Source organism: Zosterops lateralis (genome assembly GCF_965231275.1).
Source record: "Zosterops lateralis genome assembly, chromosome: 4".
Taxonomy (NCBI): Eukaryota; Metazoa; Chordata; class Aves; order Passeriformes; family Zosteropidae; genus Zosterops; species Zosterops lateralis.
In genome coordinates this window covers 45,086,108-45,105,373 of record NC_139765.1, presented here as the reverse complement: position 1 = coordinate 45,105,373, position 19,266 = coordinate 45,086,108, and the positions used below count along the sequence as shown (strand labels likewise).

Here is a 19,266-nt window from a genome sequence, read left to right as displayed (position 1 = left end):
TCTCTGTGCGTTGGAGATTTGTCTAGGGGCTAATATGTTGACCAGTTTCTCTGTTCTGTTAGGGTATTAGGGGCGGGAAAAAAAGTATGTAAAGTACCATTTTGTGCTTTCTGGCTTTTTTTCCAATTTTAAAGTTTATATTGACGTAAAAGATTTCAGTTGTTTCCATTTTGAATTAAGTCTGTTTAGGAATTGATTTAGTTGCTGCTCCATAGAGTCATAAAATGGGAGAGGTTTGCTCCCTGAGCTGGTTGTCTGAACTGCTTTACCCTTCTGGGCTGATGGGATGCTCAAAGTGCAGTTGTAAATATTGTAGCTGTTTATAGAAATTGTAATTTGGTCCATCACTTTAAGCAAATACTCCCTCTGGAACTTAAAACTTACGCTTTGTTTTCTATTTTGGAGAAATGGAAGGGTGTTACTAAATCCTTGTTTTTAAAAAGAAGAAAAAACCAAGATCACATGCATTTGAATGCAGTTATTTTGTCTAATTTGATCTTAATTTGTCTAACGTATTTTGTCTTTATTCTGCAAAGAGTTGTCTAAAGCTGTTTGCTCTTAATTCTTTAGTAACTTAAATCTGTGTTTTTCTGGGCTCTTTGTTGCTTTGTTTCTCTGTCCTTGTCTGTGATTGACCATAATTTCTGTTTGTGATTGACCATAATTGTCAGATAATAGATAGTTTTAGTCTCAATATACTTTTATTAGGTAGGCTTTTCTTGCAGCAAGTGTAATGGTACATTATCAATGACAGTAAAAGGAGGAGGGTGCTAAGGAGAAAGAGCAATGTAGTGGGATTTCCAGTGCCATTGAAGTGCATAGCTTTACTATTCAATTAAAGGACGCAGAAACGTTTCTGTCTAATGTTGCTATAATATTCAGATTGTCTTATTTTTTATTCTCTGATCTGTCATGACATCCTGAGGTGGTGGCAGGGAGAGAGAGGAGTTGAGTAGCTTTCATACTCAGTGACGTGGACAAATGGCATCAGTGTGAAGATTTGGTGTTTGCTTATGATAACTTGAGAAGTACTGTGTGCAGCATAAAAATGATGAAATATTTTTATGTTTTCAATCTTTTTTATATGTTTAGTATTTCTGAATATCATTTTCTGCTTGAAACAGTGTTTCACAATGCCTGTTTCCTTTTGCCTTCATCCAGAAAGCTGTTAATAAGATTACACTGACTGCTCCTAATTATGTTAATTTCATTTAGAGCAAAATGCAGATATCACAAGTGCTCCAATTACTTGCTTAGTCATAAAATGTTGAAAACCAGTTGTCAATAAAAAATCTTGTCATCATTTCAAATGTTCAAATGAAAGCCATTTGAACCAGGTGCAGTTTTTTCTATCTATGATGGTGTAATTCACTGTATTATTTTAGCTTGGGATAAATCTGCATAAGGATCTTTGGACCATAATGAGATATTATAGCAAATCTCCAAAGCAGAACCTGAGTAAGTTGTTAGTTTGTTGCACAACCATATACTGTGTACTTTGGAAAGAAATTGAATGAGTTCTGGGAGAGAGGTGGCTGTAATCTTGCACCACCTACATTTACTTGGAAGATGTTAAAAGTGGAGGTGTTCTTGCTTCTTCTTCTAGAGGCTGGGGAGGTTGCATATTTTATTAAATATTTTCTACATCATCTGATTCGTGTTGTTAGCTCTTGCAATGTCCTGAAAAGGCAGGCAAAAGGAATTACAGTTTTCCTCCCCCCTTCCCCTTGCATCTGTGTTACGAGACAGAAAAAGTATGTTCAGTTAAGGATTCAGTTCAGATCTTGACTATTTTATCTCTTTGCACTGAAGTCTGGTGTTGCAGAAGATATTTACAGCTTCTTCAATTTATTTATAAAAGTGTGAGAGTTATTTCCAGGCCAGGTTAGTAATTAATCGTGAGCCTGTATATGGAGCATTTAATCCCTTTGGCAATAACAGTAGTCTTTCTCAGATGGAAGGGATCATGAAAACATCTCTGTTGACTTTTTAATCTAAGTTATAGACAGCAATCACCTTGAATTCCTGGAAGACCTCTTGTTTCTGTTCCACAGCAATATGCTGGCTTTTTTCCAGTCTTCAGCTCAGTGTCAAGAAGTGAGTTATGTTCACTGTGGCTGGACCATAATGTAGATTAATGTTCTAGTTGAAAAGTTGAATGTAATGGGATATAGAATTCCCAGAGAATAGCGAGGACAAAATATTGTAGGCTGTTGCCCAGTAACACAAATTCAATGAGAGAGATCTAAGAGTCCTCTTACCGTAAAGCTTTTTCCTTTATTGCATGTGATGTGCTTCATGTACCCAAGTTCCTCTTTATTCCCTGGTATTTCACATCCAGGAAGTGGTTTAATTTTACCTCTAAGTACTCTTAAGAGATAAATCTGACACACTTGTTTGTCTTAATCTTTGTTTCACAGAGCTTAAGCTATACTAATGTGTTGTTTGTGATCCAAAGGCAACTGAAAATCTCCCCGGTGTTATATTCCCTTGGTTTGCTGCTGTGCAGAAAGTCATACCTTCTTCTGTTCTGTAGTTGTGTTTTATCCTTGAGAAAACTGGAACTGATGGTGAACTGAAATAGCTGTCAGGCTGGAGCTCTTCCCCCAGCTGCCCTTGGTGAATGGTATATCACAGTATGGCTGTTTTTGTAACATTTCAGAAGCTCCTCCAAGACTGTCAGCTTTAGTGAGAACTTAATGCTCAAGTTTCATCGAGGTTAACAACAATACTGCTTCCTGTTGCAACACTGCTGAGAGAACAAAATTGTGCTTTCAGGGTTAAGTGTGAATTAGGAACACAAAATACAAAGATTTGAGAGATGCTATATAAAAGGAATTAATTCTGCATTTGTTGTTAAGGTCAGTAGCTCTATTTTAAAGTGTATTTTGCATCTCTACTAAATATTGTCCCTGCTCAATAAACCTTTTGAGTATGTGTTAGAATCTGAAGCATGTGCTTAACTGCTTTGCTGAATTTGGGCCCTCATTACCAAATTGCAGGTGTATGTTAGCTTAAGTGTTTAAGGAAGAAAATAACTGTACAACAATACTTGCTTTGTTCTGTTCAGTGTGCTACATTAATGGAAAACATCAGAAGTGCTGTGCTGTTGCTATGCTGTCCCAAACTGATTTTATATTGTTAATGGCTCAAATGCTCTGTATGAGATGTGCTCCTGTTAAGAATTAACATGGAGTGATGAAATAAAAATTTGAAAATTGAAATTGAGATTCTATTTTAGGGTTCATAATATTATTGCAGAATGTGGCTTTCAGATGTTTTCCTGTTTAAAAGTGCATTTCAATTATATATTTGTTAAAATCTTGCATGGATATTAGAGCATTTATTATTCATGTGCAATACTGGGGCTCTGTAAACATTACCATACTAAACTGCTCTGTATATGAGGGTTTAATAATGTGGTCATAAAAATGTGTTTTACACATAAAAGTGGTGTACTGGTCTGCCAGAAAGCTTGGGCTTTAAAATAAATAACATTATTTGAAGAGAGAGATTAAGAAGGAAATGGAAGAAAAAGTGGGCTGTGCCTAACTCATTCCTGATAAATATTTGATCAATATGTTCTTTAATAAATAAATCACCCCCCACTTAGCTAGAAAAAGTGCTGAGTTAATCTAGTATTCTTCAAGCCTGAACTTACACTTCATGTCTGTTGCTACATAAAATGTTCATACATATAATGAAGATGTGCTTTCCATGCAAAAAGTAAACCTGCACTGTGTAAAACCATCAGTGTCACAGTTTTTGTTTTGTGGTGCTACTTGTGAAGCTTCTGTAGCCCAAGGCACCTTTGGCACATGGAAATCCTTTGCTATTTGTCACAAATATGGGCCTGTGCCATGCTGTAGGAATTGTACATTTTTTCTTCTTCTCCACCAACATAAAATTAGCTATAGCTACATTATGCTAAATGAAACCGCCAGATTTTTGTGAGACATTCCCCTATTTAAAATTCTGGACTCTGATGTGCAATAGGAGAGAAGATACGTTCTGATTTACTAGAAATGCTGTGAAATCTTGGAGATTTCTATGGAGAAGCTGAGAAGGGCTTGCTATTCTTACCAATGCTTCTTCTGACCAAGGCAGAAGTGACAAATCTAGATTCAGTTGGCTCATGTCTTTTAGCTCTGAGATTCTATAGGAAAAGTTTGAAATGATGCTAGGGATTATTTTCATCTTTGCACTTATATGTACATTAATATGATTTACAAATAACCAACACATTTGTGCTGTGGTCTGGAGTAACAATATTTAAATTTAGTATAAAGTTTTGGTGTTTTAGATTGTGATTTTAAATCAGTTGGGTTAGTGACATTTTACATTAAAGTTCAAAATTAATATTGTGAGAAACATATTTAGGAGATACAAATCTTCATATTTTCATTCAAGAGTTGACCTTGGGTGGATTCAGGGGTGAGAGAAGAGATATTCTGCAGATTTCTTTTTGTCTTTGCTGGATATAAGCTGAAACCCTTCAGTGATATTTTGTGTAGCAAGGTGTGTGAAATCAAATGAGGAATATTGTTCTTTGAAAATAAGAGAAAAACATACCTGAAAAATGCCAAATAGTGTAAGCAATATTTGCATATGCACTTTTAGCTACTGTAAATTAAGGCTAATTTCCAGGTTGAGTGTACTGAATCTGAGAAAAAATTGTGAGAGTTCTCATTTCGTCAATGTCTTTTTCTTACATTTTGACTGTATTATCAAGAAATAGAAAGGAATTAGCTTCTAGCAATGAGGTACCTCCATGAAATCTGAAAAAATGATGTTTTTCTTTTTTTTATTGCTTGTTTTTCATTCCTTGCCTAGCACTCTTGAAAACACCAGAGATTTTGAATGTGTTGCGCAGATGACGATTAACCTGTTTGTGTTTACCAGGCATGAACTGTTGCTATTGTATATGTGCTGTTCCATAAACATTGGAAGGATAGCCAAGTGACTTGTATTTTTCTGTTGTCTTCCAAGGGATGTCAGAGATGGCTTCAGAAGGAAAAGCTTCTATTCCTCTCATTATGCAAGAGATCGATCCCCTCACAAGAGAGACTCTCCTTTCTTCAGGGAATCGCCAGGGAGCCGAAGGGATTCTCCGCACAGCAGATCTGGCTCTAGTGTCAGCAGCAGGAGCTACTCTCCTGAAAGAAGCAAAGCCTATCCTTTCCACCAGCATAGCAGAAGTATGTCATCTTTACATAAAAGAAATATTTCTTCTCAGCAAGGTAATGCTGGATTAATGATGTGAACTGGTTAGTGAGGTGAAACTGCAACTCACTGTATAAGCCTTTTTTTCTTACATGCTCTTTTCAAAATGGGAAAAGCTGACATTTTGTACCATCTATGTGCTGTCTGCTCTCTCTGTTCCCTTATGTATTTCATGTGGGAGATTGTAGGTGTTATTTTGGTCTCAGGTCTAGACTGACTGTAGGAGTTTCAGCTGCACAGCTTTTTCTAGTATTTTATGTTCTTTTTAGCATCAGCTCCTGTTACTTCTTTATGTGCTTCATTGGATTCACTGACAAGAAACTTTGCTTCATCTACAGCAGATAAAGACATTTCTTCCTGCAACCAGAATAAATCAGGGATTAAAACAATGGAAAAATGGAAGTACATACTTCTACTTGTTGAATTTTCTCTAAATTTTACTAGGCTTTTGAAACTTAATTGTTTTTTAGCAATTACATTTCAATGTCAGAACCTCTCAGATCTCCTCAAAGATATGTGAAGCATATCTCAGTTTAGTCTATTCTGACTTTTAAAAGCTTAGCTCTTAATGCTTCCCAGAAGTCTAATGAGTCATCTGTTTTGAAAATATTTGAGAGGTTTCATATTTAAATGATTTTGGGGAAAAAGAAAAAGAAATTGCTTTTTTTAGTACACTACAATCTTAGCCACTCTGTTTGTACAGCTTATGTAAATTAATCCAATTTGATTTTCCTTTCTGCAAATGCTTTCTAGTGAACTATGCAAATTGTTCATTTTGGTAGCTTTTTAAAAATAAATTACGTGGGTTTTTTTTACTCACTGAGAAGGCACATTGTGTTTCCAAAGTGACACTGAACCATTATGCAGCACTTCTTGTCAAAAAAGATCTTTGTAGTTTAGTTAACATTACAGTGCTTTTAACATTTTGTAGCAATACTTAGTGAACATAAATTCCTCTAAGTGTAGGAGAGGAAGAAAAAATAAGATAGTTAAGTAATTTTCTAGAAGTCTTGTAGGTGTGCAGCTTGTAATTACTAGGGACAGGAAAACAATGTTGTGAGAAACCATACAGAATTTTGGAATGTTTCATGGGTTTTTTTTAAATTTTAAACTGACATCGCTCATGTATATATATACTGTATTGTAAGAATTACTCAGACAATAGTGGAGGTAGTGATGTAGAAGCAAATATGTTCACAAACCAGAGAAGATCCCAATCAAGAGAGGAATGTACATCTAGGTCTATGGTTTTTGATATTTTCTCCCATTTGCCTGGTTAAATACCTTTCCCAATCACCTTCAGCTAAGTTTTAAGAGACCACGTGAGTTGTATACTGGACTATTTCTTTATTCCTTTTCCTGGAAAGGAGGACTTCTAAAATGTCCCTCTAGATGACTGAATTAAAATACCTATTTGCAAGGTATAAATAGTTTAAATAACGCTTTTAGAATGATTTTTTAAATGTGATTTGCCTTAGGTAAGTTCATGTATTGCATATTTAAAAAGCAACATCAAGTGGGACATCTCATATATGTCAGTAGTACATTTAAATGGATTTACAACATGCAAAGTACATACTATTTCATGTGGAATTTGCAACAGGACATCTTTCTAAAATGTTATAATGCTGTTTAAAATCATGCTGTTTGAATTGGTTTGGCCACATGGCTTCCACTAAAGAAGGAATATCCCATGCTCTACAACCCTTCATACATTAAGATAAATACAGAATTTAAACAAAGAAAACTGTGGGGACATGAAGAAGCTTGGTAAAAGGGGGGAAAGGGCTAAAGGAAAGGTCAAGCATTCATTTGTGATGGGAGAGCGCGGAAAGAAGCAGGATGGTATTCCTTCACAGGCCCAGGCAGTAGAGTAGTGTGCTGAGGAAGTGCAAGAAGGTAGATACTGGTGCTTGGAGAATGTCATGTTTAATTTTACAGGTAGGGCTGTGGGGATCAAAATAGCCACACACACTCTGAGAAAAAAAAGGCCTAATAATGTCTTCTAATTAAATGGTGGTTTTTCACTTGGATGACTTTGAATAATTTTTGGCCATTTGTATCAATTCATTTCATCTGTTCAGGTGCAAACATATAATCCATTCAACTGAGATAATCTTTAAAGAATCCAGTCTGACAAAGGAGGCATGTGGGAGGCAGAGTTAGATTTGTCCATGAATTTAAAAGGAGGTGGCTCATCTATGGGACTGAAAAGCAGGTATCACAGGAGCAACGCTTGTGTTACTTAGTGGTGACAAGGGAGATGTTCTGTGCTTTGTTGCTTTGACTCAATAAATTAAAGCAATATTTAAGGTCATAATTAAAAATTGCATTTATAGTTCTACAAAAATAATTTCTATCCCAATTTTCATAGCTCTTTAATAGATTTCAAAATTAATCCCTTTAATAATTGTGTTTATAAAAATTTAATGGAAGCCAATGTAAGTTTACATTACCTGGGCTTATTTCTGATCAATCAACTGTTTCCCAGTGAGTGTGAATAGTCTGGTTAATTTAGGTGTACAGACAACATGTTTGCTGTTTTATTTAGCTTTTGCAGATGTTTTAGATGTAATCTGTGGACCACAAGTTGAAAACTAGTAGTTTACACTGCAACCAGTTCTGCTGCTATGGGCTGCCTGTAACTGGTCTATGGCAAGACTATGCACATATTGTGATTAGCACTGTAAATTTGATTTAACATTTTGCCAATTTTAACTTCTATAAGAAAGACAGTGATCTTACAAGAAGCATCTACTCTGTGGCTGATACAGCACAGGACTGTTTCCCATGGCAGGTCTTTTCAACATACTGTGCCCTGCTAAACTAGTTCATACACTACCTTGTTACTTTTAGTGGTTGACTGGTGTCTAATATTTCAACTGTTTATATTATTGCAGGGATATTAAAAAGTGAAATCACATCATCTCGCACAATCATACTGATAGACCCTTTCAGTTAATGATGGAAAAAAGAACAGTGGGTTTTCTTAAATGCATGAAATTACACAGCTGTATCTTTTCTCTCCTTGGGAAGAGAAAAAAAGTGTTACCAATATTTACCAGATGATGGAGTACATAGATTTTATAGAATCATAGAATCATTAAGGTTGGAAAAGACCTCCAAGATCGAGTCCAGCCTTTGACCAAATACCTCCCTGTCAACTAGACCATGGCACTAAATGCCATGTCCTATCATTTCTTGAACACATCCAGGGACAGTGGCTCCACCACCTACCTGAGCAGCTGTTCCCAAGCTTAACCACTCTTTCAGTGAAAAGATTCTTCCTGATGTCCAGCCTGAGCCTTCTCTGGCACAGCTTGAGGCCATTTCTTCTTGTCAGTTGTTGCTGAGGGTGATAAGGTTCATGTCTGATGTGAGAAGATTTCACTGCAATTTTTCTAAGCCAGTAAGCATATTTGCAATATATATCTTTAATCTCTCAGTCATTAACTTTTTCTTAAATGTAGGTAAAGAGAGGACAGTTCAGTCACTGAAAACATCAAGAGATGCGTCACCTTCAGGGTCCACATCAGTACCTTCATCAAAGGTGAATTTTCTTTTTGAGTACTTCACACCATGGTTTTAGATTGCTCATTGTTGGATTTTTTTCCTCAGTTGAAAGGAGATACTGCATACACCTGTTAAAATGCATATTCCTTACTATATTACTTCCTATTCCTTACAATAATTGGTCTCAGAATTCTGTGTTGTTGTGAGTATGTTAGTATTACCACTCATTTTGACACAGACACAACTGCCATGTTATTCAGTGGGGAAAAAACCCCAGGCTTTGGTTGTGCTATGTCATTTTAAGTATTTATTTCTTACACATCTCTCTTAGAACTGCTGTGCTAGCTGATTGCCACTGTCCTTAAGGGAGGAAGCAAGCAATGTATTTTCAGTGATGTAAATAGGGAAAATAAGGTAAAAGCTATTATGTACAAGTTACACTGATTCGGATAATAAGATACACTTTATAATTAGTTCACCTATTTTGCTTCTAGACTCAGCACACCGCAGTTTAATATCAAAGCCTTACTTAATACACACCTTTGAGAACAAGGAGGCATTGCGAAATCTCTTGCTCTTGTATTAATATGTAGTGTGAGCTTGAACTCTGTATTCTTTAAGCATTCCACTTACTTCTTCAGTCAGGTCTGATTTATGCTGTATTGGTTTTTTGCCATCAGTTTGCAAGTGTCTGCTGGCAGTGGATATCCACTTCATATAGGCTGCACAAAATGAAACTTTGGTGGAAGTCATTTCCCCAGACTGCATAAATATTTATTTGGTATGCATCGGATTCAGAAATGGAAATACTTCCATGACTTTTTATTGATTTTTCTCTTCAGTCCCCAAATCTGCTTATAATGTAACTGCCCTGTGTCAGTGGAGCCTTTTGGAATCAGCCTTTTGGCTGGAATTGCATTGAGCAGTTAAGTTACCTAAGTGCTTCACTGACTCAGAAGTAGTGACAGAGGTAGTCTTGGCAAAACATGAATATCTGCAGAGCCAGAGTCTTACAATTTATCAAGGCTTGAGAAATTAGTTATATGTTATGTATTAGCAATTAAAGGAGATGATTTTCAATGCTCTAAGTTATAATTTAGCTTTGAAATTCTTACAAAGGTATATGTTTCCATAGCAATACCTCTTTTCACTGTAGTATCTATTTGCAAATCTAAAAAGGTATTTTTATCTACAATTATTTTTTACATATTCATGCATATGAATTAATACATGTTGATGTCTTTGACTATAGCATGAAATCTTTTGTGTTTTTCTTTATTAACTGTATAGACTGTAAGCCTTGGAGGCTGTATCCAGCACAGAGCAAAGGGTTGTGTGAGACAGGGACAGCTGCTGAGCAGAGTGACAGGCTTTTGCTTTTCTGTGTAATTGATGAGATTAAAAAAAAAAACAAAAAACCCACAAAAAAAGAGACTTCTGTTTTGAGGCAGGGGGTGGGGAGAGAAAGGAGTTTAGGTTTTTTATGAGATCTTTTAGTTGGTTGTTTCTTGCAAGTCTGCAGCCTAAATAGCTGCTGCTATTTTCAGCTGAGAAATATATTCCTGTTCTGTCTCTTCAGCTGAAATGTACCTGTGCAAATACCATTACTTTATTCCATAAAATTAACTTAAGATTTAATACGTGTTTATTAACATTCAACCTATAGAATTAAGTTTAGTGAGATTAAACAGATTTTTTTTCTGTATTCCAATAGATATTATTAGTTAATTTCTTTTATGGCTTGTGGAAATGTAGCAGGTCATGTGAGATTTTCTATGAATTCTATTACTCCTTTCTTTTAAGCGCCTTCTTCATATCCCTGCATGTTGAAATTTGTCACCTCCTGACTTCACTGGTTGTAATTCTGTAATTTGCAGTTAGAGAAAACAGAGATTCCTATTGGAACATTGTGTAGAATTTCTCTTCTGAATTCGGATAAAGGTGGTATCTTTGTGACACAGTATCCTGGAAGGGTTCTGTGAATTGTGTATTTATGCTATACTACAGTATGCTTGAGGTAAGCACAAGAGATGTGAAGACCAAAGGAGTTTAGGTACTGGCCTTTTATGTAATTTAGAATGAACTAGTGGTAAGAGATGGAATGTTGGTTTCTTTCATCTGGGTTTTTGTTTGCTTTTTTTTGTCTACCTGTTTGCTAAGATGGAACAGGCATTGGGTAGAAATTGTTACAGCCTTTTTCAGGCAACAGAATTTTCGTGTCTCTTTTTCAGATACCCATCTTAATGCTGAAGTTTTTAATGGTAGAGTGATATAGATTCTTTGAGTAACAAGATCTATAAAGCTAGCTATTCCTAAACTGATATTTGTCATTGGTTGCTGCTCTGATAGTAAAAGCCAAATAGCGTTCTTAAAGAGAAATCAATTTTTAGATATTATTTATGTGAGAATTTCCGTGTGAATAGGTAGATTTAGAAGAACATAAAGTCATTACTAACTCCATTATAAATTATTAGCATTCCCTCCAATAAAAAATAATCGGTTTTAATAGAACCAGTTCTGATTATTTAGTTTGTATAAAATATATTTTGTCCCTAATTAGCTCAGGTTTTATACCCTACCTAGTATTTAACAGTTTATTTTAAATTTTTTTACGTTTTATACGTGAAAATCATATTGAGTTATTAGTTAACTCCACTCTTGTATCTGACTTCTTTCAGTGCCCAACAGGTCTCAAATTTTTTTTTCTATTATCTCTGACCTGTGAATTTAATAAACGTTATTGGGAATGTATAATGGTTTTCTAGCAGTCCACTGGCCTTCACTGATTTATCTTTTTTCCTCCTCTCTTGTTTCTTTATTATCTGCTCTCTCTCCTCCCACTTTTCTTTTTAAATAAATTGGACAGCAAATGAAATAATTTCAACTTTATTTTTCCTATGTTAAAATGTTTTAGGGATTGGAATAACTGTTTATTTTAATTTGGAAGATTTTTGCCACATGTAAGTGTATTTCATGTTAAACCTTGACTAATGTTTTTGTACAGGCCTTGGAGAAGAGCAACAGACTGTCAGAAAAGGAACTTGCAGAAGCTGCAAGCAAGTGGGCAGCTGAGAAGTCAGAGAAGGCCGAGGAAAGCAATATACCTGAAATAACAGAGTATGATGTAAGAAAGGATTATTAATCCACTTCATTCAATGTGTCACAACAATAGGCTCTCGTTTTTCTGTACTCTTCATAAAGGCACATTTTGTAACTTAATCCTGAATTTTTCTGCCTCTGCTATTAAATATTTGTTGAAAGGGAATGAGAGGGAGACTAAAAATCTTGCAATTTATTTATGTATTTTGAAAAAATACACAAAGCCAAAGTATGTTTTGTTAGTATAATTTGAATTGATGTTGAGCTACAACTGACACAATAAAATTTCAGTTCTCCCAAGCATTCTCCAAGGAGCTCTTCTAGTAGTGTAGGTCTGTATGCCTGCTGAACTCCTGAAAATTAGAAGGGGACTTCCAAGTCAAAACATGAGTGTACATGTAAAGACTGAAGGAGAGAAACTCTGGTTTGTTGAGTTCTGTTTCAAGCCATGCCAGCCTCCCATCTCCTGTATTCTTTTTCAGAAAGCAATCCTCCATTATGTTAAAAATAGAGCTTACCTTATTAATGCAGTGGGTATTTTTTTTTTATTTTCCCCAGAATGGTTATTTCATTATTAATCAACATTAGTTATTTGCCAGTTTATTCCCTTTTGTTTTCACCTCTCCTTGTCTTTTTCTGGCTATATTGAAGTGAGATTATAGCCCTTCTCATTTGTTACACTGCTCTTGGATAGAATGTCTTTTTGGGTTCTGTTATGTTAGTGGAAAATATATTAGTCATTTAAAACAGCCCAAATATTATGTAATCTAAAATAATCTGTTTTAATTCTGTGGTAATTTTCTCTTTAACTTTCACTTTGTTTCAGCTTTAGAGGGGTTCTTAAAAAAAGCAAAATAGTATCTACTTCACAAAGTCATGTTTTAACCTTTCCAGTTAATGGGTTGGATTTTTTTTTTATTTGTTTGTAAATAATTTTAGAGAAAATGAATGTGTCTTGGGAAGTATCACATTTCCAGTTGTAGAATACAAGGGCTAGGTTAGAGAAATAAACTCACTGAATCCATATTTATCTGGACTTTCAAGTCCTGTCCATTGATAAAATGGATGAATGCATGAGCAGCTCCTCAGTAGTGGTCAGAAGGTCTAGTTAGATATATAAACTGGAAAAAGCAATTAAGAAAAGAAAAAAGGGGAGGAAGTGTAAGAGTGAAGAAAAAGCAACAGCTGATCCAGGGATGAATACCATATGAGGGAGAACAAATGCATGGACATTTCTGAGAGGTTCAGCAGAGAAATATCACTGTGCTTCTTGATTAGGGGAAGGTAATGCAAGGGAGGAAAGAACGGTGAGCCATGTGGAGAAGTTGTTCAAGGCATCCTAGACACCTCAGAGAAAATTGCAATGGCAAAAAGATTAAACATATGGAATTGAATTGAAGCAATTGTACTTGATTGTGGTGTAGCCTAAGATTTATTGACTAAGAAAGTGGGCTGTAGAAATGCTAGTGAAGGAGGTGAGGCGTCTCATTCTTAGTCTTAGAAGTAAGGAGTTCTCACCTTGATTAGTAGGCTGTCACATACGAATTGCAAGAATTCTTAACTTTTTCCTGTTTATCTTACATAGTGCTTAATAGATGAACTTAGTGTTGCACTGAGCATTTTAGTAGCCTTCACTCTCAGGAATTTCATTCTTTATTGGGATAGCAAGATTTGGGATTCAGTCTTAATGGTTTGTTTTGCCGCTAAGGTTTGAGCGTATCTTCATGGGACCACTTAAGCTTTTTACTTCCTTTTTCTGTCTAATGCTTTTCTCTTTCATGTTAGTTAAGTCTTAAGATTCTTCACCTCTATTTTTCATCTTCTGCAATTTTCAAATCCTATTTAAAAAAAGAAATTACAAATTTGTTTTATAATACTGGATTTAAATCCTGCTGTAAAACAAAATTACTACATTTTCTATATAAAGTCCTTGGACTTGGCATCTGTTTTCTTTGGAGTAGGAATACTGTCTTAATTTCTGTCTTAGAGGGAAGTTTATACAATTCCTATACTTCAGTTTGACTTTTCATGTTACTAGAAGTCTTCAACTCACATGTTTGCCTTTGCTGTAGGATAGTTATTGCACTTCCTTTAACAGGACCTGTGGCCCTGCTTCTAGAGATCTCCCTGACAACATTTTTATTTTGTTGAAGCCTATGTACTTTGATTTTGTTACTCTTATCCTTTTCTCAGAATTTTCATTATGGATTTTTCTTGCTTTCTGGTGTTAAAAATACCACATACACAAATTTCTTCTCAGTGGATGAGCAGGTAGAGGTTATCTGACATAATTGTCTTTACACAGTTGAGGCTGTGTCACAGCAGGTTTTATCATGTCGTGTTTTCTACTTGTTTAAAATCCGTATTTCTGTATCTGTTAGAATTGTAGCAATAATACTGCACTAATAGTCTTGATGAGTAAACTCATTTTTCTTATGACTGTATCTGGGCTTTAGGGGTTTTTTCCTCACACTCCAGTTATTATTTTTCTCTGAAAACTGAATTTATTGTTTGTTTTGGTTTTTTAAGGCTGAATCTTCAGCTCCATTATACATTGAGCAAACAGAGGAAGCAGAAGCAAATCTAATGGATAATACAGAATTATATGAGGACAGCCAGCTTCTTAGTCGTTCAAAAGCAATTGCAGCTAAGACAAAGGAGATTGAACAGGTGAGTCTTCTTGGTATTTTGTCACTAATACAGTAATGATTTGCTCTGCTAAAATTACCTTGATTTATTTTTTCCTCCTCGGAGTGTAATATGAATGTAATTTGATTTTTCAAGATGATGTGGTAACATCTCCAACTGTTTAATTCCAAAGAACCATGGCATTTATCTGCACATGGAAATGAATGGTAGTTTTCTGCAACTTACATGCAACAACTGCTGTCTTGTAAGCTAAGACAACGAGTGCCTTCTTATTCTAGTGGCCTTTGTTCAGTTGCCTGTAAGGCCATTTCCTGAGCTGCAACACTGTTCCTTTTTATTGACACTTGAAAAACAGCTTTCTACTCAATTGTTTTTGGTTTGGTTTTTTTTTTTCCCTTCTATTAATATCGACTTTGCATAATCATGTTCATGGTGGGAACAGCTTTCGACGTGTGTGGGGTCCTGCTGGAATGGAGTGTAGCAGAGTGTGCTGTAACTACAAGAGCCGTGTTGTAGTTGGTTTATCCCTGTGTGTCTGATCACAGGGGTCACAAATGGCCTAAAAGAGCTAGGACAAAATGCATAAAATTAGGACTTTTTAAAAATGACAATGAAGAAAAATACACAGGCTAGAAACAGATTTTTAAAAAAGAGCTGTTGTGATTAGTTAGCCTCATGCTGGTGAATCTATGGTTAATTTTCCCTAGGCCCTAAGGAGAGGTTAATAGTGAAATTGGATGAAAATTTTGTCATAAAATCCAAATATTGTTTTCTATATGATCTAATGCTATTGTGTTTGGTAGATTTTGCACTTAATTCTAGGGCAATCTAGATTATGTTCTATAAATGGAATACTTCTGGTTCACAAAAGCCTGAGTAGTACCTTCGATTTGGGTTTTGCACAACCAGTTTCTCTTGTTGTTGATTTGAATATTGAAGCTGTCAGCTTCTGCAGAATTTAAATAAGATTCTGGAATGATGATAGAAGTATATTACTGAACTGATCAAGATGCTTATTTTCTTATAAACCAGGTACTGTGAATTTTTTAAGAGGTAGACAAGATTTTTATTTAATCATTAAAAATTAAGACTGGAAAATGAAATTCATAATTTTTACATAAATATTTAAAATTAACTTCTGGATCTGCAATTTAATTTTCTGGATTTAAAAAAAATGTTGTAATAGTCATGATGATTTTCATAATCATAATGAATATCATAATGAGTCATCATAATAAAATGCTGTGAATATTCCTACCATATATGGAATCAGTCTGTAGAAATTTGTACACTGTTGTGTTTACTTAGAGTTCTCAGCATCTAAAAGTTTTCAAGAGGTCGTTTTTCAGTTTGCACTGGACAGCTATTAAGGTATTTAAAATAAGTAAGAAATGAAGTCAGACAGGGCATGTTCACTGGTTATGTGTTAAAGAATTGGTGAGGGCCCAGTTAATGTTTCTGGAAGTGAAGTTTGACCCAGTGAACCTTTTCTGCTTCTGTCTCCTAAATTTTTCTTTCTCTCAGAGCACCAGATCTTTGCTGTGTTTGCTTTTTGGTTCATATTTATTCTCAACCTGATTACCAAGTATTTCTTGGCTGTTCCAGACTCCGGATAAAGCCTTCTTTGCTTTGCCCTCTCCATATCCATTTGTATCCAAAGCTCTAACCTGGAAAAGGAGCAGAATTTTCCAAATATGTACTTTGACTTCACAGGTTGATACTATTTGAGGAGAAAGACCCAGAGGCAAAAAACTGTGCTGACAGAACATGCATGGTGTCGCAATGAACACATCCATTGCTGTGCAGCAGAGAAACAGGCAGTCTGATGCCCTGGGCAGGAGGGAGGTGGTAGTTTGTGATATAGTCTGTTTGTTCTCTTAAGACAAACAAGTGAAAATATCCCTTGAGCAATTGAATGAAATATTCATACAGGTGTTCTGTTTTAAATTAGTCCATCTCAGTATCTTGTGTATCACTCATATCACTCTTTTGTAAAATTGCCTCTGCCTTTTCTCTAAGCTACAATAACACAATTACCAATTTCAGAATTTTAAATGAAGTGTGATTGTAAATTATCACTCTGGCTCATCAAGAAAATAGTTGTATATTATTTATTTGATGGGGGACTTACTGCAACCATTCATGTAAAATCTTGTAGTTTGAAGAAAAACTAAGTTCTTGGTGTGCTGATGATGACAGGGCAAAATGTGTCAAACCAAGGGCTTGTTGCTGTTTGCTGTATAGTGACTACCTTTTAGGAATCTGCAGTTGCTTTGCAAATATGAACTGAAAGTGACACAAAGAGAGTAAAACTAGAAGTTCTGCTTATGGATAAAGGCTTGGAAAAATCCAGACACTGTTTAAACAGAGCCAATAATTATCTGTGTCACTCCCAAACTAGAAAAACTTTGAAGTATGTATTTCATTTGACATGTGCCAATATTATTTGGAAAGGAAGGATATGGTTGCAGATGCACAGATGCTTGAAAACATTTCTGAACTGGAACTACAGATCCTGGACATTTTTGTTCTCATCTTTGAAACAACAGGCGTAGTGACATTGTTGTGAAAACATCTAGGTTGCATAGGACTTACGTGAGCCAAAGTCCTTGAAACAGGGTCTTGGATCAGGTCATTCAGGCTCTGTCAAATTGAGCCCTGTGTATTTGCAGTGAAGGAGGCTCCGCTGTTTCCCTGGGCAGCCTCTTCCAGTGTCTTGAGCTCAGCTGCCATTGCATTCCAGAACATGCTTTTTTTCCACCAAGGGCATGGTTTCTACTCCCTTCTTCTCTTGACAGCTTTCAGTCTGCATTCTTGAACTGCAGAATCTTAGCTCCTTGGTCCCCTGCTTTTGGGTCCGGCTCCACTGGGAGTGGGCTCTGCTCTGCTCTGCTGCTCTCAGGGAAGGGTTCATTTCCTAGAACCCTCTGGCTCTGACACTTCATGATTGGAAGAATAGGGTTTTTTTCTGGCACTTTTGTATGGTGGGTAGTGTGGAAACTGTTCCCTTCAATCCAGGTGCAGAGTTCTTTCAATCTTTGTGCTTCTGTATGGAGTGGAAATTCTGCAGCATTAATGCATGTGTCTATTTTAATATATTCCATGAGGTGTTTTTTTATGTTCCGTTTATAATAAAAAGCTTTTGAGAGTTTTTTTAATAGACAGAATACAAAGATAATTGCCTTTCTAGGTTAGGATGTTTTTTGATTGTTTGGTTGGGTTTTTTGGTTTTTTTTGAAGTTAGGTGTTTCCTTAGATCTTTGAACATGCATTTCCCTCTTTTCTTTGCTTTTACAATTTTGAAATGAGGTGTTAAATGTTGTCTGAGCATGGTGAGGTAGAACCCATTAAACAGATGTTTAAGAGATTGGTCTGGTTACTTGAAGACAACATAGAGAATTTTGCATCTCCGTGTCAGGATCAACGAATGTCTATAGTTTGCTAATGTAACCAGTTCATGCACTTTTTAAATATCTTTGCATTTAATAACATGCATTATGCATTAAGGTAATATTTTGGAGTTGTTTAGTTTCTGGTTTTATATAGTTAAGGATCAGCTTATGCTTTTAGAATGTAATGTGCTGAAGTGTGGGGTTTTTTTCAGAACTGATGACAAATATGTCCCTGGTGTTAAATTCATAATTGGAGCTATTCAGCATCAGTGTTACACAAAAGGCTATCTCTTTGTTCTTCCTTCATGAGCTCGGGGTAGCAGGGATTCTTGAAGTGTCTTATCTTGTCTAGACATCAAGTCTGTAACACTGTGTTAATTAGTCCATTATTATGTGTCCACTTTTCTTACATGTTGCATATTCAAGTTGGAGTGACATGTATTACCTCTGAAAATCTATTCTTTTCTGAAGGCAAATTTTGCCAAATGACAATTTTACCAAGTACCCTCCTTGATTCTGGCAAAAAAAATCAGTGTGAGTTTCTGTCTCAGTTTAGTTAGTACCACAGAGTTCTGGCATCTTAGGAATTAATTAGGTACAGGAATTAATACATTCATGAGTGCTTTTTTATTCTTAATGAAATCACTGCCTGACTATGCTTTCAGTTCACAATGTTTTTAAGTGTTCAGTGGAACAATATTTTTAAATGTTTAAATGTAGTTTAATTGCTTCTTTAGTTTACATTCTTAATTAATACTGCTTGTTAAGAGTCCTCAATAGTATTAAGGAACTGTTACCCTAATGGGTAAAGCTTTTGTTTAAACCTTCATAGCTATGGGGCATAGAAAGAAGGAAAAATGGGGGTGTGGCTAGGTCCAGGCTGTCCAAATTCTGTTTCCAGGTCTGCTGTCTAACTCCTTTACCTTTTTTAGGTGAAATACTGGCATCTCTGACCTAGAAGTTACAATTAAGTAAGAAAAATAAGTTTTAGCAGTTACAATGTGTGTGTAGTTTGAGAAGAACTGTTTCTTGTTTCCCTTCTTTGTCATAGCTCTTGTTCTGGTAAGATCTGTGTAGCAATAGCTGAATTATCTTTATGTGTACTTAATACTTGTTAATGAAACTCTGTTCTCTGGAGATGCTGCTCTGAGAGAAGACTGACCTCTCACAAAGTGATACTTTACATTGGAAAGACTTTGTTAAAAAAATTTTGGTTTTAATACCAAAAAAATTAAGAAAATTATACAGGCATTTCTGTCATAATAAAATAGCTACAGTTTGTGTAGTGTTTTGGAGTTTACTGTATGCTTTCCTGCCCTCAACCTCTCCTGTTGGTAATTTTGTTTTGCTTCAAGCAAAACTATTTTACAGTTCTTCCACAGTATAAACA

General features: G+C 35.5%; 1 protein-coding gene across 3 annotated transcripts in view; it reads left to right on the top strand.

Annotated features, from left to right (window-relative positions):
• PPHLN1 (periphilin 1) overlaps window positions 1–19,266 on the top strand; it is a 66,373-nt gene that overhangs the window by 22,520 nt on the left and 24,587 nt on the right. For 2 of the 3 annotated variants that reach the window (XM_083859967.1, XM_083859968.1), the window contains 4 exons: window positions 4,990–5,240; window positions 8,694–8,773; window positions 11,741–11,860; window positions 14,365–14,505. In XM_083859967.1, coding sequence (XP_083716093.1) covers window positions 4,990–5,240; window positions 8,694–8,773; window positions 11,741–11,860; window positions 14,365–14,505 — 592 coding nt within the window. The remainder of the gene's footprint in view (window positions 1–4,989; window positions 5,241–8,693; window positions 8,774–11,740; window positions 11,861–14,364; window positions 14,506–19,266) is intronic. The other variant, XM_083859969.1, reaches the window with a different exon arrangement.